Raw genomic sequence first — 23,616 nt, 5'->3', positions numbered from 1 at the left:
AAGAGTGAAGGAGAGCATTAGCTTAGCAAAGGAAAGCAATGGTGAGCAAAAGGGAGAGAGTGCGAGGGTGGCAGAGGTACAGAACAGGAGGAAAAATATGTGCGGAGGGTTGCAAATAGAGTGCATCTCTGCAGGCTACACAGGGGAGAAGGGACAAATTACACCTGAACAACACCATCTTTACATCTGCACTGTGGGTTCATGCTAACAGAGATGCATGTTAGAGATGTATGTGCGTGTGAAACACACAGTTTAGTATGTGTGTATGTGCGTGGATGCCTTTGTGCATTCTCAAAAAGAGAACATACCCCAGGGGGCTTTAAAAGGCTCATATTACTGTATCTGGACCAATGACTGATGATGTTACATGCATAATTCAGAGGTGCATTGGATAATAAACAATATTTGATGAATTAGTAATACACATTTGTAGGTAATATTGAACAGCTATATGTTTTTTTTTTTTAACTCTTGAATACCATGTGATTTGCAGCTTAGTCTGAAACAAAGAAATCTAAGTTAATAACATACAAGCGAATGTAAAAAGAATGTAGCAGTAAAAGGAAAAAAGAAGTGACTGGGCAATTAACTGGTATCACAAGTAACCAAATCAAGCATGTAAATACACTCAGATATGCAGAATGCTAGTGCCAAATGAGGTGAGATAAATAGTCGTAGCAGGTTATTTACAGACAAACTCCTCCATGTCAGTTAAATCCTTTCTGCCTCAGAGGCCTGTCCTATTCCCATTTAGCATGGCCACAAAAAGGGCAGGCTGGCATGGACGCTTCCTGGCAGTTAGACAGGCCTGAGAGAGTCAGAGCCTTGGCCAGGTTCACTGCTCTGACCCCTTCTCACCCCAGTTCAGCCTGTGAGCCACCCACCACCATCATCATGGTCCCGGTCTGCCGCATCCCTGTCCAGCCCAGGAGCCTGCTCGTCAGATGTGCCCCAGCCCGGCCCTGGCCTAGCTCTGGCCCAGCTGCCCACTATGTTAAAGGGCCAGGGGCCCCCTGCCACTCAGCCCATCTGCCAAGCTGCAGACCAGCGCCTAGGATCAGAGAAGAGAGACACAAACACCAGACACCCTCTTTCTCAGCTCTCAGCTCAAAGCTCAACTGAGAAATGCCAGATAAAAGATGCACTATAAATGGGCTTCTTTGACTTATGTGGGTTGCTGTGACCCTGAAATACTGTTAGGGTTTATTCAAGTTAAGCTGTTTTTAATGCATTCAGAGCCATACTTTCCAAGAGCAAGATATGTTCAAGATTTACTGCAAGATCAGCACAGAACAATGATATTTTTGGTATATCGAGAAAGAGGATTTTTATAGAACATCTGGCCCAAGTGAAGCATGAAATGGTCTGAAAATATCTCAGCTGTCCCTGTATTGATCTGACCAACTGCAATGTGCAGAAAAATTCATGAGACGAAAGAATAGATAGATAGATAGATAGATAGATAGATAGATAGATAGATAGATAGATAGATAGATAGATAGATAGATAGATAGATAGATATGCTCGAACACACAGAAAGGCACAAGCTATGACAAAATATACAGCAGTATTTAATATCGTTACGCTTCGTTGAGGTTATGTATCTGTGGATCACTTTGAAAACTGCAAGCATATTAAATCAGCTGTGATCACAGTGTACTCCTGTATGTTGGAAGCATGAGACGATCAGCTCTGATAAAGGTCTGCATACTGCTCATTTCCATACGTCTCCCCTTGATCAAGTCTGCTCATTTATCGTCCAAATCTGAGATGACAAGCCTTTACTTATTTTCCCAGCTGCCGATGGTGATGAGAGCGTAATCAGAAACATCATTAGGTCCTACATAGATGGCTGTGCCTGTTAGTCCTTTTATCCGCACCCATAATAACTCTGAAAATGCAAATCAACTCCAGGTAATCTATTAATGTCACTTCAATTTTATGTCTACACTCCAATTTAGCAGATCTTGACACATTTGGCAGGGATCTGTGCTCTCATACAGGTATTCATTTTGCTGAGGTTTCACAGAGCATGGCCCACGCAAAGAGGAGATGGGCCATCTGTCTACGTGCCCGTTTATTAATCGCCCTGATAATGAAGCGAACTCACAGCCCAACACTCCTGGGGCAACTCTCACATGAGTTCCAACCGGCAAAACAACTTTCAGCAAGTTTGTTTCGCAATGTGGCAATTATTGTCATTTGCACCCCCCTTAGCACAGGAAGGAGGGTCTAGCAACCTCCTCCTAATTACCTGTTGTGTCACTTCAAGCAGATTTTGTAATTTCCAACTACATCACAACCCCCTTGTTAGCTGCAGACGGGTGGCAGAGCCTCATAATTCCAGCATATGGTCGACAGACATACAAGGGAATTTGTCAGCTTGTACTGGCCTTAAAGTTGAAGACCCCATTAACCGGAGAACAAAATCTGTTAATCTTGTGAGCTCTTTGCAATCCATGTGAAAGAATTAAAATTCTAATCATGGACCGGCTTGCAACAATAAGCAGCTAACTCCCTCAAGTGGCACTAAAAAAGTTACAATGTAATGAAGAAACTGAAGTAGTATACCTACGTATATTGTTCATTGGATCAAATGAATGGATAATAATTTGCACCCTATTTGTCTGAGGATTAGAGGATATTATAAAAACATAAAAAACAGAATTATCCAGATTATATTTAGTATCCATTATTAAAATGGCAATTATTAACATTTTTTAAATCTATAAAATAATTTATTAGCATGAGTATTCTGGGTATGGTTTCTCATAGTGATGAACTGAGATTGCTCACAATGTTAAAGCAATAGTCCCTAAAGGAATTACAAGCAACAAGATACAGTATCAAGAAATAAACAACAATTTTGTAACATATGGCACATATGTCGAAGTAAATAAAAATGCAAAAATATAGGAAGACTACAAGTCATGCGCAAGACAACTGAATTACAATAAAGTTTTCAGGGGACACCACATAAGACAATGTTCACAGTAGGTAGAGGTGAAATTTGAGGGAGGGGGGTTTTCAGGTGCAGTCGTTTTATTGTTGACAACCGATCCCATTCAAACCAGAACGCAGAGGAACGAACAAAAGAAAAGAAAAGATGATACCGAAAGCAAATTGAGTTTTGAAAGTGGCCCATTTTTGTGATCTGCCAACTTTACCATGAGTTCAGGAAAAATCTAATTTTCAGAAAGCTGTACGTGATTTGCTCAGATATTCACTTTTTATTGTGCGTAATCATAAATCTATCAATTATAGGTGGAGAGTTCATAGCTAGCATGAGCCACAGTAATGGGAAATGAAGTGGAATTATTCATAAAGGGTTTGAGCAGCCCAGAAAAATAAAAAATAAAAAATCAGTTAACACAGTTTTGAAGAAATTTTGTAGAAGCATTTTACCCCTAGAAAACAATTCAATGTAATGCACTCACAGAAGTTCTAGCAGCTTATGCTAATGGTTTCAAATGTGTTCTGACAGATTTGGCAGATTTAGTGAAGTTAAAACCTTTGCTGTCCCCTTCATCTTATTGTTCCACTGTACCTACAGAGACAATTCACTAAACAATTAAAATGTGAGTCACCTCCATTTTCAGCTATTCAGGAAAATGAAAGTCAGACAAAAGTCACAGAAAGCCACACGTCTTATCCGACTGGCCCTTTTTAAAGGAAGAACAAAAGGTATTTCTCCTTCATTTCCCATTAACCTCTATGCTCCTGCGCACACAGGATACATGGTGACCTCGGTGACCCGTGTCACATATCTCATGCGGCTGTGGGGACCGTTTCCTATGGGGGATGGTGACATTCAGTACGAGGATTCTCTATCTAGCCATAGTCCTTGACAGATAAAAGGTAGGTGTTGATATTTGTCCCTGGTCCCGCTGATACTGTGTGGATACACTCCCGATAAGCAAGGAGCTGCGAAGACATTGATGAAGTCTGAAGTGGAACTGACAAGCTCTGTAAGTGGATAACATCGTCAGGAGAAGCAGGCTGTTACGGTCTGGATTAGATTTTGATTATTTGACACAGGTGGGTTCACGCTAAGCAGAAATTCATCAGCATACTCAGCATTGTCTCAGCTTAGTACCAAATGTAATGCAACGTTTTTTAGCATGTGCAATATTGCATTTTAATGTTTCCCAGTTTCTTGTCACTGTGAAGATTTGCTCATACGACTTCACCATCTTCATCTCTGTTCTGCTCTCTTTCCCGTGGACTTTATTAGTTATGCGCCACTCAAAACGCAGGAATCCACCGAGTCCTGTGCAAATTCTAATTTACTGATGATTTATGAATATGAGGCGAGCAAGATGAACGACTTATTGTTTGTTTGTCCAGAGAGCTTAATTCTCCCCATAACACCACAGCACATGAAAACTTAACAAGAAGGAAACCAGTTGCTAAAAGAAAAGCCTTTCAAGCTAACAACTGAGCCTTCATGAATGTTTAATTAATCAGTAGTGACAAAAGGGAACAACAATCAACAAAGAGATGCCGATTTCCATTTCTTATGCATTATTCCCACTGGCAAATCACAGAGTGCTGTCAACTACCACTTTGCGCTCTACCCTATCACTATGGTTGTTACCGCACTCCACTGACAAAACCCTTGGAGAGCTACAGTACATTTCATTTGAGATCCAAAGCTGAGCAGCAGGGATCAAGTAACAGAGTTCAGACAAGAACAGTTCACTGTTACTTTGTGTTTACATGGATACTTTTGCATTGTGTTTTGTTCCTTTTTGCTTCCACAGCAGCAGCTAATAAGAGTCAGATACAGTTATCATGAGAAGCTGCACAGAAATATATATTTATATAGCTTTCCCTCTGAGAACCGATGCAAAGACTGCATCCTATGGGATGTACCAAATAGACTCCATTACACTCCTAACACCGTATGTCCTGGCGAGTTATGTCAGCTTTGTGACAGGTAACAAGAGGAAGCTCACTGAGGAAACACAATAACAAGTGTATACCACCCAACAACGGACCCCAGCATCCTTGCTGAACTCCTGCAATGTCAACACAGCATAAAGACACACTCTGATCTCCTTCCTGCTACTGATGGAAGCATTTTTTTCTACAAGACTCAGCTGCGCCGGGGTTAGTAGTGAGGGTCTCAAAACAGTGTAACAATCCACTTACAGGCTTCTGTCTGTCCTAGATGAGCTGCATTATCATCATGCAGTGGTCATTTAAATACATGGATGAAATAAGAAGGAGAATATATGAATATATTAGCATACAGTGCAAGGGCAAAAGTTTTGCGTACCAGTTTGAGGGGGCTTGAGGAATAGTAGCTTGCAATTGGCGTCCGTCAGTATTGTCGCGCTAACTGACAGTTTATGGGTGCACATGCAAACATGTTTCTCAACCATGATATTATTATAATGCTTAAATCTTGAAGTAACAGCCATCCATATCAAGCCTTTCCTACTTTGAGGACTGTTAGGCTTCACTGTTGTGAAAGATGGGAAAAAAAGACTAATTGTAAATGCTTTTGACACAAAATAATGCAGTCCACAGAGGTTCACCCTCTTAATCTCCTTGCCATTGCTTTCAACATCAATCAGTATTATATTCTGCACTTTTAAATCCTTGGATAAACATCTATTATAGTGTGCTATAATAATTTTACAGTAACTGACAGAAAGTGCAATACCCCCGCCCCCCACAAAAAAAAACTAACCCAAAAATGGCCCCTGACCTACACAAAGTGGAGAATAGCAGATTTATGCCCTAAGGCAATATCTACATATGCTGCTGTAGCCTGTCCGAAATGTACCACTTTCAGCTTGTGCAGAATTTTGATTGTGTATGAAAATTTTAAGAACTCACCACATGCTTGCCACATGTGGTGAGTTATTTAATTTTACAATCTAATATCTGGCTCATGTTTCCATATTGTTAGTTCTTTTTAAGTGAGCTGTTTGTTGAGAGCCTTCCCTAAGTGTGTGTCGACATTGACGCTCGATGTTCAGTCACAGCACTGAGCTGTGGGTGAAGTCCTAGTGATTTGATTTGATTTATCATTCTTGTATTTTCATTTGTGGAAAAATACTCATAGCAGGCAAGCGTGTAAATAGGCATACTCATTTCCTCTTGTTCTTATTCACTCATTATTTTTATGCAATAGCCCATTAGAGATCAGCCGTCTCGGAAATCTCACAGACTGATTAGGCTGCTGTGTGAGGCAGGGAGCAGAAATGAGCTCTGTCTGTATTGTGACTTACCAACAGCAGACATTTCTTCAACAGCAGCATGATACGGGCCTTCGGTGAACTTTGGTGCATTGTCATTTATGTCCTGGACTTTGATGATGAACTCAGTCATGGGCTCCAGAAGCTGGCCTGTAATACCATTAGTGACTTTGGCGGTTAGTGTGTATTCAGCCTTCTCCTCGCGGTCCAACCTCTTCATCGCGTGGATGTCACCTGTCTTCTCATTGATGGCAAAGATGGTGCCTGCCCCCTCACCTGCAAGGCTGTATCTGGCTGTGTCATTGTCCACCTTGTCTGTGTGAAGCTGCAATTAAAAAGAGAAGAAAAATAAAGGATAAGTTCAATTTTGTTACAAAGTTCTCAGTTTTTTTCCCAGAGTGTAAAGACAAACTTAGGGAGCCGGGTGTGAAGAGCTTTTAATGAATACAAGCTGATATGCTCAGCAGATTCTACAAGTTCTCACCACATAAATGCAGTTAAGTATACAGTATGACCATAATGCGCTGTTTGCACTGCTGTACTCTGTGGAAACTAGATACTAAACGTGGCTCAGCATAGCCTACACTTTGCTAAATGAGGCCCGCTGGGGACAATAACTTTATAAGTTGCACAGGAAATGGACCTTAGTCTAGGTTGTTCCTCGTTATACATCACAAATACATCACACAAACATGTGTTATGGGGTATATTGCTCCCTACAGTATGAAATTTACCGGACAAAGACGTTAGATGTCCTTTCAATGTTCATCGTACTACACTGGAAAAATAAGAAATCCATTAAAAATTCAACAGGAAACTCTACACACAATGATGCATTCTCTCAAACTAGCCCCAAAGATACTGGACGATGGTTCATATTTCTCATTATTTTTGTAATTACCGTTTCATTAGTTCACTAGAACTGCATGCCCGGCTGAGTGGTTGGATCCCACTCATTGCACGGGCTGAGTATAACTAATGAATTTGACGATGCGGCATGAAGCTGTTCAAATATCTGCGCTGAGAAGAGCAGGCAAAATATTCTGCTGTTTCAAGTTAAAAGGGTCAACTGAAAGGGCACAGGATACAATGGTATGGACACAAAGAGGTCAGGGAAAAAGAGAAAGAGCCGCCTTTTGACTCAAAAGAAGCAAAGAATTAAATTTTTGCTCCTATAAAGAGACAGAGCATTTCCTGTACTTGAAAGTCACCTTTCATATAAGCCTCTTGAATCCTAAAGTGAGTGAGTTTCAGAAGGGAGGAGAAGCAACATTTACAAATCCAACAATATAGCTGGGACATGGCTGGCAGCACTCTTCTTTTCAGTTTGTATTTTTGTCAACTTATGCGTCTCTTAAAAACACACATGCACACACACACACACACACACACACACACACACACACACACACACGTGACCAAGTACACAGTCATACATCAAAACATCCATATTCAGCAGCTTTAATTTCATTCCCTGCCACGGCGTTTCAACAGAGGTTCCTGTGGGAGCACGCTTAGGGTATAGAATAGCAAGGTAGAAATGTGTTGGTGACTACAGACCCCTAAACCCCCTGCAATGTTTTCAGAACCTGGCTTTTATGCATATACTGTCTCCGAGGTGTTGTTTGCAGATACTGACAAAGCACATTCGCTTAAATTGTCACACCTTGCACTTTTGTTTTCCTAATTGTGCCATCATTTCACATGAATGATGTAGCTCATTAACACAAATGCCTCGCAACATCCTGCACACTGAGAAACTCTTTAAATGAGCTCAAATTAATGATGGTCTGTCATTGTTTTTTTTGTTTTTTTAAATCCCATGCATGACTACTTATGTGAAGTCTAAAGCCTGCAGCTCAGCATATATGACTGCATGTTGGTGCTTCCCGCAACGGGAGGCAAACTGACTATTTTAGCAGCATATTGGTTTTGGTTTATTCATTAATCATAAATATTTTTAGGTAAGCATCCTGGATTTAATCCTGGTTTGTTTCAATGTGACGCGCCACTTCTTCACTCTGTACTTATGTAAAGAAAAAAAAGAGAAAAAGAAAACCTTTTTGATCAGCTGCAGAGCAATACTGCGATTTTATAGTACTGTGATTGTGTCTGTTTCCATATGTAATGCCCACAGAGAGCTTACAGAGAGACATTTTCAACCAACGCAAACGTGCTTCTGTGCTGTCATCCAACTGCACTTTGCTCTATATAAAAGTACAGGCAGGGGCTGCAGTGGACACTGTTTTATTGTTGTTAACACTCTGTTTCACTTCAGTACTGTGTCTGCTATAATCCCACTCTTCTCTGCGGCTGGCTGATGGACCAAAAACAGTTTAAAGAAGAGTAGCCCGAAGACTGGTTGTATATTTTTGACACTTCCCCCACATATTTTAATAATACCCCATTTGCCCCACTACCTGCTCTCTCCAGATAGAAAGCTGGCAATAGCTGCTCACACACTGCTTAGGGACTTCAAATGTGCTACCACCGCTGAACCATAATTTGGCCTTGAGGCAAGCTGAATCCTGCTTGTCTGCTAGTTTTGTCTTGAGGACTGGACCACTTTTCATGTCTGTCTTCCCCTGCCTCCATCTCAGTGTCTGAGAGTCTTAAAAATAAAGCCCACTGTTGCCTGCTTGCCCCAAATAAAATTCAAATAAAATTACGGCCCATGTTTATTCCAAGCTGGAGGTTGCTCCACTGAGTCACACTGCCATGTACATCTGTGCTGTGCCTGTTCTCCTATTAAACCCAGGGGACTTGCACAGGTGTAGATAATTTTGTGGAGTTGTATTTAAGAAATTTTAAACATTTTCAAAAACAAAAATGCAATAAAAAGTGTCTAAAAATCTACTCTAAAGAACAACAACAAAACATGCAACTTATAAAGCAATCAAAATATTTTAATAAAAAAACCACACCATAAAAATCACACTGCGAAGTGCTATAATTACTACAACCTCATGACACTTAAATAGTTTGAATAAACAAGTGAATAGAACCTAAGTAAAAATAAATAAATATTTAAATAAATAAATATTTATTTAAAAATAAACAAGTTTGTATTGTATTATGGTCCCAGTACTGGCTTAATATGTGAGGAGTGTGGAGATTAATTCTTGCTCTCTGAAATGCTTATCCATGGTTGTATGCTATAAACTCATCGCATGCTGGAAACGACCTACAGTATTATCATGTGACGAAATAAGATGCTGTGGTTTTCTCACATACAGTTAAATCATAAAAGCTGATTTTAAATTAGATTTTAGATGTATGGATATTGGTGCCTGTCTGTGTTTCTCACGTACTGGTCAGGATGCGCCTTGTACAACACCTTGTACAACACCTTGTACACATGGATGCTTGAGACATGGCATGTCAGATTGTTTTTCCTCATTAATTAACCAAGAAACCAAACATAATGAAAAATATTAAAATTAAGTTGCTAAATTAAATAGACTGCGTCAAACACCTAACCCCTGTTTCCCACCCAGCAAACATAAGATAGCAAAGACAGTTTTGAAGCTGAATAATCTAAAAAGAAAAAAAAAACATTTAGAAAAAAATTAATGCCCACTAAAGATGAGTACCACTGATTAAAACACATTTTGAGCTAAGATGGGGTTAAATCTTTTTGTCTCTTAGCTTCTATAAGCATTTTTTTCTCTTCTTTTTTTTTAAAAATGACATTAAACCATTGTATAGATTCAAGGTAGAGCAATGTTGCCTTGTCACAGAAACCTAACAAAAATTCAGAAGATGAATAAAAGCTTGATAGAAAGGCATGCTGTGTTTCTTTTGAAAAAGAAAAGTCACACATTCAGTCATTTTCCCAGAAGCTGCCACTTTTGACTTTAAATTCACGAAGGGTTGAGTTGAGCTAGCTATAACCAACAACAATCCTCAAAACTGTCTCCTCTAAATGCCCTGGGAACCCACTTCGTACACAGCCTTCACACTAGAGTGCACAAATTCTCATCAAAGAGTACAATTACGTGAAAAAAAAAAGGTCTGTCACAGGTCCCTGTCATTAACTGAGTTGCCTGGGCAACTAAAACAGCACCAACAATCAGTGACATTGACTGTGGCATTCAGGAAACTAACAGATAATGGATAACAACACTGTAGTTGTGATGATTATGTGCTACACTGGTGTCAGAAAACAACAAGTATTCTGAGCACAGGGTGAGGAAAGCTTACACCACAATGTCTGTTGTGTCTGTGTTGATTATGTATTGGCTTAGTAAGAATGGCATTGACGATATTCGCATCTGTCTTGGCATCGAGTCAACGCGTTGCTAAAACTCAAATAATACGCAAACATACTACTGCTCTCATGTGTATGTCCAGTCTTCTCATAACTAAAGTGAGCATCGACTGCATTATTCCATGAACGTCAACTAAATCTATCACAAAGAAGAAATAACGTTGTCTGTATGTGCAGCAAGTGCATCCAGGCTCTGGAAGTTATTATATCTCTCGCTCTAGCCGCTGTAGGTCAGGTTGTTGAAAAGACAGACATCCATATGTTTTGAAGCTCCAGTTCAGAAAAAAAGACTTGGGTGACAGAAGATATTTTCCTGTGGCAATACTTGTGTGCTCTGATGTCTGCCAGTATACACACACACACACATAAACATAGAGTACTGCACACCTCCATTTGCCAACCGCAACTCCCAATCAGGGGCTGCATGGGACTGCTTATCCTGTCAGCGGAGGAGGAAACATGTCAGTCCCTGCTGAAGATGAGCTTTTATGGCAATCACTTGAACAATCACTGTGTCCTAATGAGGAAGATTCTACAGATTCTACTCCCACATATCCTCCACCCCCGCCATGGGCCTGGGCTCCTGATGCTTAAGTGTAGCCCTACAGAAGGAACTAATGATTTCCCTAGTTGTCAGGCCAAATGGTAGATAGGACATGTTCTCCTCCTATGTATGTACCAGTAGGACTGTAGAGGGAGAGAGAAAGACTGACGCAAAGAGGGAAAGGGAGGAGATACTGTCACTGTGATGCTTGTCAGCTACCGTCTGCAAGAACAGACTTCACACAGTACGTCGGATTGCTTTCTGCAAAGTCTACTTCAGTTGGAGTAAGGGTCAGAGGTTGATGAATTCGATCTGCAACTGTGTTGGTTTTTTATCAGTGGTGGAAGAAGTCAGATCCATTACTTTTGTTTACGGAAATGTACAAAAATGTAAAAATGTTCCAGGTCTGCAGTTAATATTATACATGGAATCACAGTGATCACAAAAGCAGGAAAAGTAAAATAATTTTTTCCGCCAAAAAAAGAATGAATGATATTTAACAAATTATCATATGATACAAATACTAACTACATTCTGTTACTGACAAACACACAATTTTGTCTTATTATACTGGGTAGTTTAAAAAATATATATATTTATAAATATATAATTTTATTCCTTACAGCCATTAAACAGTTGCAAACAATCTGAACAGAAGATTCATGTTTTGCCGCTGCTGAAAAACAAATGTATGTAGCTACAGTTTGCTGAAAAGCTGAAAAGTAATATGATATATAGTAATAGTTCAAATACTGTGCTATTTAAAACTACACATTCCTTTCTAAAATATCAAAGAGTGGAAACTCCAAGAATCAGAAAGAGGTACCAATACAGTACTACTACCCCAAATTGCCCACTAACTCAGGAAAAGCACTTAGATTCTTTCCACTGTTATTACATAATACAAGCATTCTGAACACATTTAATGTAGCACACTGCCAAAAGTGCAGGACAGCATGAAGAAGTGCTGTATAATGCATCACTGTGTTGACTCTAAATGTCATGTTTAGCACAATCCCGATGTGGGTTTGTTTAGCTGAGGATGCGAGGTCTGACTGGCCGATAATGTGGAGTAGAAATGCCATGTTAACCATTAAATATGGAGACGACGGCATGTTGTTATGTAAAATGTATACGAACCCCTCAAGGCCGTGCACTGCATGAACTAGTTCGCATAGCACCTTTTGTAAGAGCCAGATGTTGACCTTTTTCTATTCAGCTCAGTCAGTTAATATGGCCCAGTTCTCCTCATCTGTTCAGTGTAATGCCATCTCACAGAAGAAATCCAAAGAATTAATTTGAGAGGGCCCCATACTGCAATGAGGGATCAATAGAGGGTAATTCATTGCCACTGATAAAATTAGAGCTTTTTTGTTCCATCTGTACACCCTCAGGCAACTGTAGCCTAAATAGTTACTCCAGATAGATTCTACTCAAACATGTCGGGAATTAATTGTAGCTTCCTCCCATTTGTTGGATTTTGACTCTGTTAATTACACCTACATGAATAATCTGTAATTCTAAATATTGCAATAACATTTTGAATGTACGGAACAGATGGTGCGATGCATGATATATGATACACTTAGCTATTCTTGGAAACATTTTCCCTCCAGTCTGTCTCATGGCACGTAGCGGTTTATCAAATTGGACAGAAAAGTTCCCTTCTGGTGTGAACCACAAAAGACTTTATTGGAGGAAATCATATAGTGAAGCTCTGTGATGCTGGGGCATTGGAAATAGAAAGTTTAATTCAGAAATATCATAACGTGAAATGCTGTCAGCTCTTCAATTCTTTACACCACAAATGAGGCCAAATTTAAAGGCGTTAAGTAAATGCGTTCAGATGCTATGTGACTCAGTCATTTTTACTTCTGTGGTGAGCAAATATAGATTTTTTTACATACCCCCAATCAAGATAAACTGTTTTAAAGGATCCGTTATCTACTGCTGCTCCCTTGCACATGACACAAAGGAACTGATTCCTTTGGGATTTGTAGCCATTGGTTGCTATATAACAATAATCAATATTGCTTTTTTTCAGAGGTCAATCACAGTATTCACGGAGGCCAAAAAGTGAGAAGAGAGCCTCACATATTTTCCTCTTCATTTATTATTACTGCTGACACTCGTGCTTTATTGAGACAATGAGAGAGAGATGGTGTCATGACCCATATACAGGGAAAGGTGATGGTCTGTAATTGAAGCCAACTCCACACAGAAAAGGTAGAGTAATTACAATCAGTAAAGAGTCTCCCAGTGTTATACCCCCTTCACACACATGCACAGAACTGAATTGTCAGCAAGCTATCACCTTTTGCTTTCGTTCTGCTTTCGTTTTTTTTCCCAGACAACAATGAATTAATGAGACAAACAAAAAAGGCAACAATTTGTACTGCATTTGTGCGCAGTCTGTACGAAGGTCAATCAGGGCTAATGTGTTTCATGTCTATCCATGCACTTTGAGCAATGGCACATGTGTTCCATTCACTGCCACTGGCACTTTATTGCTTCTGGAGAATAAGTCAAAGTCAAAGCAGCTACCTTTAGTAAAAGAGGGCAACACAATTAGATTAAGCCACCCATGAAAAGCCTTTTGTTTGTGAATGTTGATACATTGGAGGATGCATTTTAATCATAGCGGGGTACAGTGTCACCGCAATGAGAATGGGAAACAGGAAAATAAAAACAATGGCGCATTATGCATTCAGGCTGTCGGCAATATTGGCTCTCAGTTCAAGAAAGACCTGTTGTATGCAAGTAATCTTCAGTATAGATTTTTACCGCCTGCTCATTATATCCTGGTGTTAGAACAAGAGAGAACTGGACAATCACTTTGTTGGTTGGTGTGTGCTTGATATAACCAGAAAACAAAGGTAAATTAAAGCAACACGACTTCTGATATAACACATTTGTCCAATTCATGGCTGCTCCACATGTGGCCCCTGAAGAGCTCAGCAGTCAGATTTAAGCCTTTGTGAGAAAAACCTGTGATTTGCAAAAAAGCAAACAAACAAAAAACGAGGAAGAAATATTGTGAACAATAAAGAGACAGTGTGTGAAAAAGTGTAAATGAGCTCAGCTACAGGGCTACGGCACACATGCCGAGTGTTAAATAGAGGGAGATTTTTTAACATTAACCTCAACTGCTGCCATTACCCTACCTGTGGGCCACAAACTTATAGGTATACACAGCATGCCGAAAATGGGTGGGTGTGGAGAGGTGCTAAACGAAACAAGCTTAATCAAGGACCACAACAGTTTTCTCTTTCTTCTGTGTGGCCGACCTAATCAAATCAAGGAATGAGATTGATTTCACGAGGTGCAGATGGATCCCGTAGCAAGTCTAATTCAATGTGCCGGCTCTCCACTATGATGTGTGTTTTCTCGGTCCAGATGGTGCTGCTCGGGTTTGTAATTCATATTTCAACATTTTACTCCCCCTTCCTCCCTCTCTCTTTCTTCCTTCCACCCTCTCTCTTTCACTCTCTTTTTTTCTGATTTTTGCTCGTCGTTTAACAACCAAGTAAATGTGTACTGATGTGGATAAGTATCATAAACTCATCTGTCAAGCTTGCGATCCTCTGATCTTGTTAAATGTCACAAACAACACATGCCGGCTGGTGAGTTTTATGGAAGAGATCTTGGAGCTCAATTGTTGGAAAGCAAAGCAGGAAAAAGCGATCTGTATAAACTGAAAATATAGCCTTCGTATAGAATTATGTTATGTGGTAAACTATTCAAAAAGATTTCTATAGAATTGTTTCTAACCCTGTAGAAACAGTTCAAATGTAACAGTGTTCGGATATCCATCATTTCAGGTAAATAACTCAAATAACAAGATGGTTTAAAAAAGAAAAACCTCAACATTTTCGTACAATCCTTTAACCAAAAACACTAAAACAAACTTACCTCTCCTAACGGTGGCAAGTCATATTCAGATTAAGGATTGTATAAGCGTGATTATGAATATTTGATAAATAAAGAAATAAATAAAGCCACAAATTGCTAGATAAATTAGTGGACAAACCTGCAATGTGCAATTATCAAAGTTTTAATTTTGAAAACATAGTTTCAAATGTGTTTCATGTATAGCATATGTAGATATGCTCAGATTTCCATAATTGGAAGGCACGCCGAGTCGGAGCCATTCTTTTGGGCTTATTCCTGTGGAAAAATGCAGATGTGCTCCACAGTGCCTGTTCGAGCTGTCAAAGTCATTGTTCTCAACCTGAGAAGTCTTGCAAATTAGCCAGTTTCAATGCCAGCTGCCACTGCTGGAAAGGCATGCATTGCTGGTGTTGAATATTCCTGCAGGTATCGTATACAATACATTTTCTTTATGTAACTTTGAATAATGGGTTCTGACAGCCTTGGCTAACCACCTTTTTGACTTCTGCTATATTTCATTTCATCTTTATTCTTTCTTAAAACAGACACAGACTATGGATTTATTATTTGTTAATGATGATAAATGCAAGAAATTACTCTAATCTTCTTTGAATGCCAAAAATCTTCCCATAAAGTCAGAATAGCTTTTACAAGTAACTGTTGCCAAAAAAGAAAAACCATATCATGCATGTGTAAAAAACATCTAAGGATAGGAACATCGATCTCATGTCCAGCAGGATCAATATCGCAGCTGCAACTTTTTTTTTCATATCAGTAATCTATGCCAGATTTACCAAGAGATCCACAAAGTCCAAACTCATAGAGTCACAAAAAGGCTTTGCACTTATCAGCTGTAGTTTTACCGTATTCAAAGCTAGCGTATCTCTCTATGGGATACGGCTTTAAAACTGCAGGTACTGGAAAGCAGTATTTGCACAGACCTAAGAACAAAAGGCAGTATAAATGAGGGCTTCGTTGGCTATATTAATAATCATCTGTGCCTTCTCCTTTGAGAGGCCTGTGATATCGAGTATCATTAGACATGCAAATAACAGCTCCATTTTCCCGTCCATGGGATTAGGAAGGAAAGAGAGAAAAATGAAGAAGAGGCATGGCTGTGGCAGAAACAATTAAGCCATCCTCTTCGCGGAAGCACTTGGCAGCCAGCTTCAGATTGGTAAGGGAGGACAGGAGGGGTCTTTTGGCTAGGCAGCAATGTCAACACGCTTGTCTGAGTGAATGTGCAATTGCACAGAGCATTGCTTTAAGATGTCAGATCACCTTGGAGTGGACGGCTGCTACAAGAACAAGCACTCCTTCTGTGTGTCATGATGCCACTATACGTGTTTCACACTCTGTCTGGAACACAGACCCAGAGACATAGAGTGGGGAGGGAGGGAGAGAAAGAAGAACAAAGGCACAAGGAACAGAGAAAAAGTAGACAAGAGAAAGGAGACAGAGTCATTTCTGTTGTCTTACATGGCTGATTGCAATGACATTCTTTTTATGCCTTAACTCACCTAACACGAACAACCATCGAGTGCATTGCCACATCGCTCAGGGACAAAATCCCCGAACTTAATCTGCCACAACAAACAGCTAAGGACTTTTACTTACATAATAAAATCTTTTGGCTAAAAAGGGGGCAACTTTTGCTTCTAGTTGCAACATGCCAAAAACACAAACTAGAAAGAAAAATTATATCAAAGGTTCTCCTAGAATGCTGCACTTGCATTGAAGTACAACTAAATATTTTTATACAGTAAAGTAAAAGTCAATTACTCTTCCCTTCGCTGCACACAGGATGGGAGTGGGCATGAAAATTGCCTCTCATAACCCATTTCCCTGATTCCCTTGTTGCCTTCACTTCATTTCCAAGTTATCCTCATCGTTTTACTACTTGCTATCATATAACAAAGATACCATCTCTGGAAAAAAAAAGAAAAAAAGAATCAATCTTTGTCTGTTAAAAGGTTGCCTAGCAAAAAGTAAGAAAGCAGGTTAGGCCTTAAGGGTATTATAACAGTAAGATGCAGTTGAATTAAAGAAGCTTTTTTAAGAGCCAAAAAAATGGCAGTTTCTCTCTGTCAGCTTATAAAGAGTAAGGTAAAAATCATTAAAGATGCCAAATCACAATGCAAGATTGGGGTTGACAGCACGCAGCCTACTGAGTTCAGTCCATCATCTTGGAGACGTGGGCAAGACAGTGAGTCAAAAAGTAAGAAAGTCAAAAGTGACTCTCTGAAATGCTCACGTCTCCTCACATCTCTCTCTCCTTCGCTCCTTCCCCGTCTTTATCACTCTCTTCCTCCTCTCCTGCTCTCGCACTGTGTCTTTTTCTGGAATCGCCCGTCGGTAATGTCAACAGAGATTTCACGGCACAGTGCCGGTGCATCAGCCAGGCTCACATTTCTCCTACCTGTGATTTACATCAGAGAAGAGGCTCATGGGGGATTTTCCATGCCAGCAGAGAGATGGGAGTTGTGACGGTGATGGTGGTGGAGGGTAAGTAGGAGGTGGGGGTGAATGGAGCCAGTACCCTGGGGCTTGACGCAGTAAGGCACTCTAACAATAGTGGCGTCGACCACCCGGCTGAGAGATGCTTTTACTGCAAAGGGAACCAGCATGACTGCATTCAGGCCTTCCTCCTTAAATGTCACCATTCTCCCTATACAGCACACAGGGCTGACTGAGTTATTTCCAGCATATAATCAGTATATACTGTGTTTCCGATGGCTTAAATTTATGTTTTTACCTCATATGTAGACCATTTTTTTAGATATATTCAAAAGACAAAACAAAAAAATCTGCACAGCAATTTTTTTAATGGTTTTAGCCATATGGTGGCATGGTAAACACTCCACCAAACCAATAATACTGCGATTATTTAGCAATTAATATGTAAATTAAAAACTGAGGTAGACAGTAGTGATTATATACTGAGCACAGTTTTGGATTTCCAAACATGCCCCTTCAGTGAAAGACTTGGTATAAGGTGAGCAGAATACTAACTCACACCAGCCAGTCACAGACACTGTGGATCCTCTGGGATGAAATTAACTGTGTGTTGTGGTTTCATGCCTGCTGCGTTTTTGTGTCTGTTAAATTGGGTAAGATGAGGAACTGGATTATAGTTTGATTGTTACGTCTCAGAACTTCAATAAAAAGATGGAAAAAACATTTTGTAGAACACCTGTAATCATATCTATCAACGAAGTGGCGCCGCACTAAATCTGGGCCCCATGCTAGACGAGTCTCGATACTCCATTTACTGCACCCACTGTCATGCCTGTAAGAGTAACTGCATCATGTGCAAACCGATGCATCCAAGGTGGTTGTTAGGGGTTTCACTAACTAAGTGTAGCACTGTCTCACATAGTTCTGCCTATTTTCTCATTGTATTCTATTTACACTTTCTTGCTTTTGCCATAAGGCTTTACAAAATTGTTTATGTCAGTTTTTTCCATGAAAATATAACAAAATTGGAAAGTCATATTACTTTGATTCCAATATTAAGAAAGGCTTACATAATGTTGTGTTTTATGAGCAAAAAGTAACCTCTTTACACAGATGCCTAGTTTTACTGCTAGTGCTGGTGGGGAGTTGATTCTGCTTTTGTGTGCTAAGACAGCTAGCCTGAAACTGAATGTTACATTCTATTACATGGAGTAAGCTCTGTAAAAAGAAAATCATAATGGACCTTATCTGTGGACTGCATCTGTAAGTCATTTCTGAATTTATTTCTGTTGGCCCACCAGAACCACTGGCAGGAATTTTAATTTTGCTATACCGCTATATTCTTTTTTTTTCTAGCATTTTTTGAGGGAAATCATGACATGTATAATAGACTAGGATCCATAAGTGAGTGCTACCCCAAACTCTTGCAGTGGCATAATATGACTTTAGGCAAAGGATTAGAGAATGCTATCTCTTTCAAAATGATTTCCTACTCTTAATGAGCTACTTTCAGCTGCTCCCTTGTTCACGAGGGGTTGTCACAGCAGGTAGCGCCACATATGTGATTTGGCAGATTTTTACGCTAGATGCCCTTCCTGACACAACACTCACGGGATTTGTGTCTCCTCCCAGGATCAAACTGGGGCTCTTGTCCTTATTAGGAAAATGTGTAGAATACAGCAGTGTGGAGCCACATTTCCTAATTTTAATACAGCTAAATAATAGTGCCATTTAAGCTGTAAGGGACTTATATTTCAGTTGCTATCACTAGGATAACCTTTTGAACCTATCATTCTAATAACTACAAAAATGTATATATTAAAAGAATGTGTACATTGTACTAAAAAATATCAGAATTGATGACTGTTATGTGAACTTCAGAATAAATATGATCTATTCCTCCTTATTTCCAGGAAAAAAAAAAAATAACTGAATGGTGTACATTTCAGTCACATTTTATGTAATGCAACTTGGGTTCAAGACCTCTGCAATACTATCCTACATGCTATTGTCTATTAATTAACTGAAACTCCAAATAAGCTGCATATATTTCAGTGATTACATGTCGAATCCCAACATGTGTTCTGTCTGACTGCTTCAGATGTTTAACCAACAGAAGAGCGCACACAGTGAAGTGAAATGTGTTGCGATGGTTGTCATGTCCGGAGCTAACCAGTTGGGATGCGCCGTTGGTACGACATGCCATTTGTCTCCCGTAATAAGACATGAGAGCTCGCAGACATTTGAAGAAACTCAGCACTGCAAAACGACTCCTTCCTGGAAAGACACACAGTGAAGCTTGCCAGGAAGGCTTTTTTTTCCTCAGTGAGTCACAGTGAGTGTGCATGTGTGCTTAAATAAATGTGTGTACAATTTACCGTTCTTTCTTTTTGTTTGTTTTCTGTTTTTTTATGCGTGTGTGCGTGCGTGAGTGAGAGAGACAGAGACATAAGTGTGTGCATCCTTGCTTGCTAAACTGTGTGGAAAACACAGCCTGTAGTGTGCATATTAGTTTGTGTGTATTTGTATGTGTGTGTCCCTGTACAAATGCCCCCTCCCTATTACAGCTGACTAGTAGATGGATGCTGGCTGTCACACCTGCCTGACTTTGTTCCTGCCAGATGCGGTGGGGTCACAGGGAAAGCGCCCAAACACTCATCAATCTCAACCATTGTCCAACATTCTTTCGGCTCCGGCAACAGCTTCCAATATCCATTTAGTCGCTCCAGATACTGGCAAAAATGCTTACATACACAGAAACCGGGTGGCCAAACCTATTGACCTGCACTCTCAGTACGGGTGGATGAAAAAACAAAGGATGTCACAGCATCAGGGATAATCTCTAAGAGTCTGTAATAAATAAAAGTTTAACTTTGCATTTACTCTGTGAGGTCGTCATTGTCATTAGGCTGGCAGTAAAAGAAATTGAATTTGGTGTGTTCCCAAAGGCTGCTGTCAAGTGTGATGCTGTGAGCAAGAGCCAGCATAACCACTGCTACCTGAGGTCTTTTCATGTAATGACATCAAAGCCAACCGGAAGAGCTTTAGAGTCACTTTGGAAGAAGAGATTACGGTGGACTGAAAGGTCTAAAGGACACAGGTATGAAACAAAACCAGCCACATGACAGTGTCGAGTCCCAGGTGGATTTTGGAAGGAGGCAAATATACTTGGGTAAAAAGTTTGGCAGCATATCCAAAAGTGAAATAATGTGCAGATTTTCACTAGCACACTATTACGCCTTTGTGAACGAACCAAACTCAATTACATTTGAAATACACTCCACGCATGTTACGGTTGCCATAGAGAAAAATAGAAGCCAGGAAAGTCATTTTCATCATTCTAGTTTGTGCGGTTTTGTTGTTCCCTTGATAGGAAGCAGCACTTAAGTAGCCAATCCACTAATGGGAGGTTGGGAAATAGAGATAGAAACTATAAACCTGACAACTAAATTTTATCCTGTTGAAGTTTTTGCTTCCTACCACTCAAAGAAATGTTTTAGATGAACTTGTATTGCCTGAAATATTTATGGAAAACTGTGCAATAGCAGAGGAAAATTTGAACATGACTGAACAAAGACAAGCTACTGTGTCGTGTCTTTGAGATGGGAAATTATTCAAGTTCTGTTTATAGTTTGTTGGTCAACTGTTGTTGCTGTGGTCACACTGTTGTCTTCCAGAAAGATGTTTTTATGCAGTAGCACATCTTTTTTTGGGAGGTAGCGTAGTTTCTCAGGGTGCTAAAATGTTCTTCAAACAGTAATAGTGTGAAAATACAGCCCTCTCACATTCTCTTAGCTTTGACTGCCTCTCTTCGTCTTCCTCTCAGTTTCTCTGTGTGTCTTTTCTGCATTTTCACCCCTCAGCTCTTCCTCTCCCTTTTTAATTCTCCATCTCCTCCCCTGGGCCTCCTGAGGGTTGGGAAATAATGTACACAAACATAGCAGGCAAACGGGAGAAGCGCTTGAGTTGTTTACGATGCGATAGAGGAAATAGAAAGAGAGGGTTGAAAAAAATAAGGCGGAGGAAATCATCACAGCGTGCATTTCCATTCGTGTATACACTTTAATTGTGAAGAAATCAGAAAGTTGGGAGAATTCACTTCAGTGTGCAGATGCACTTTGATGCTGTCACTCACACGGTATGAGACTTTTGATTAGGACTTGTCTGTACACTGGAGGCTCATGACCACACTTGGCAGACAGGAGCCATTAAAATCCCAGCAACCTTGGCCCCCCTCTCAATCCCACCGTCTCTCTTTGTCTCCCTCGCTCTCCCAACTGGGTCAGCCCTGCGAGAAACGTGATACTGAAGGTAATAGGTTGTTCTTCTAAAAACATTAAATGAGTTAAAATTATTCATAGAAGAAGAATTATTTATCTTGAACCAAGCAGATCATTACTGAAAGAACAAGTGCAACTTGTATCTCTTCTGATAGATTCTAGTGTATTCAGTATTACTATTTAAATATTTGTGTATATATAATATGTGTGTGTATATGTATATACCAGATATATTTAAATTTAAATATTTTAATTCCTCAACTGCATTTTTCCACCATTACTGGTGTATTTTTTAAAGGCAGGACTTCTATTTTTAAGATTTTGTTTTGTACCTGACACTGGTCTCTCATGATTTTTAAAGACTTTTGTCTCAGCAAAAAAAGATGCATAAATAAACAAGTATTGATTTCCAAATATATGCAATGAAGGTAAGAAGAAAGCACACATAAAGTCTAAAAAGAGAAACTAAAAGTAAATAAATAAAGTAAATGCAAATAATCTTGTCGTTAGCAGTTAGTGGTGTTAAAAGTACACCTCGTGATTTAGTAGCCTGTAGAAACACCTTTAAAAGTAGTAAGGTCAAGTAATGATTTTCTGTATGACTTTATCGGCCTCTCACATTTTAAAGAACTTTGACCCACTCTTCTTTACATTACTTCAGTTCATTGGAGTTTATGTGTATTAATCTATGCACGGCTCTCTCTCCTGGCACAGCATTTCAATCAGTTCGAGGTCTGGACTTTGAAGGGGTCATTCCAAAACCACGATTCTTTTCTTTTTTTCATCCAGTCATTCTGTTGTTGATTTGGTTTCACATCTGACTCTAGAATACTTTGATACACAGAGCAGTTCATGGTCAACTCAATGACTGCAAGGTGCAAAGGTCCCGTGGCTACAAAACAAGCCCAAATCATCATCCCCCACCACTGTGCTTACAGCTGCAATGAGGTGTTTGTGTTTGTGCTGATATGTCATGACACTGTGCATTACAGCCAAACATCACCACTCTGCTCTGATCTGTCCAAAGAACATCACAAGTCTTTGTTTGTTTAGATGAAATTTTGCAAAGCTAACCTGTGCTGCCATGTTCTTTTCAGAGAAAAGAGAATTTATCCTGGCAACTTTTCCAAATAAGCTATTATTCTTCATTTAATTTCGATTTTTACTATCATGGACATTAATATTTAACATGCTAATTGAGGCCTGTAGACCCTGAGATTTAGCTCTTGTGGTTTTTTGGAGGTTGCATGCTCAGACCATGGGGTCAATTTGCTGCGTTATCCACTCCTGGGAAGATTGATAGCTGTCCTAAACATTTTCTACTTGTGAATAATCTCTCTGTAGAATGAAGGACTTGGAAATGGTGTTATAACCCTTCCCAGATTGATGAGAAGCAACAGTTGCTTTTTTGAGATCATTGCTGACATCATTTCCCATCTTTCCAAACTACTACTGCTTTTCTAGAGGCGGTCACTCTGATAATTCGTTAATGAAGTGCATGTGATTATCAGCACCTGCCTGCCACTTCCCTTCTATGGAAGTGAAAGTCATTTTTGTTAAGTAAATAATGGCACAGTGTAACATGTCATATGGTGTTGGTCATCCGAGGTTGTGCTTATAAGGTAAAAATTAGGTTGTACTTAATTTTAAGACCTATTACGGACCATGTGAGTTATTCTTTGTACTAAGGCCTAAGACTATTTTCTTCTAATCTTTTGTTGTCTTATTTGTTCTGTTAGTGATACATATATAGTGTGTTTTGGAAGCCCACGGACGTATGAGTGAACAAAAACCAAATACAAATACCCCCTTTATAAAAAGCACATTCAATTAGTGTAAAACCTTTATTTCTATGAGCAAGAAAAACTGGTGTGGCAAAAGTGGTGATAGTTCCTAACATCTAAGAATAAGCAGCAAACTGGACCCTTCAGTCCTTTCATTCATAAGACTTAGTGTCATGGCTGA

At 39.6% G+C, this 23,616-nt stretch overlaps 1 protein-coding gene across 1 annotated transcript in view; it reads right to left on the bottom strand.

Moving 5' to 3' along the window:
- The window catches only part of cdh8 (cadherin 8), a 95,006-nt gene that overhangs the window by 54,171 nt on the left and 17,219 nt on the right, over positions 1 to 23,616 (bottom strand). Inside the window, exon 2 of the mRNA XM_085351688.1 lies at positions 6,243 to 6,534. Within this exon, the coding sequence (XP_085207814.1) occupies positions 6,243 to 6,534 (292 nt within the window). The remainder of the gene's footprint in view (positions 1 to 6,242; positions 6,535 to 23,616) is intronic.

The sequence above is a fragment of the Diplotaxodon limnothrissa genome, linkage group LG1 (assembly GCF_057381915.1).
Source record: "Diplotaxodon limnothrissa isolate DT_005_m linkage group LG1, D_limnothrissa_male_GT1.1, whole genome shotgun sequence".
Classification (NCBI taxonomy): Eukaryota; Metazoa; Chordata; class Actinopteri; order Cichliformes; family Cichlidae; genus Diplotaxodon; species Diplotaxodon limnothrissa.
The sequence above is the reverse complement of the archived record's forward strand: the minus strand, read 5'-3'. Positions and strand labels throughout refer to the sequence as shown.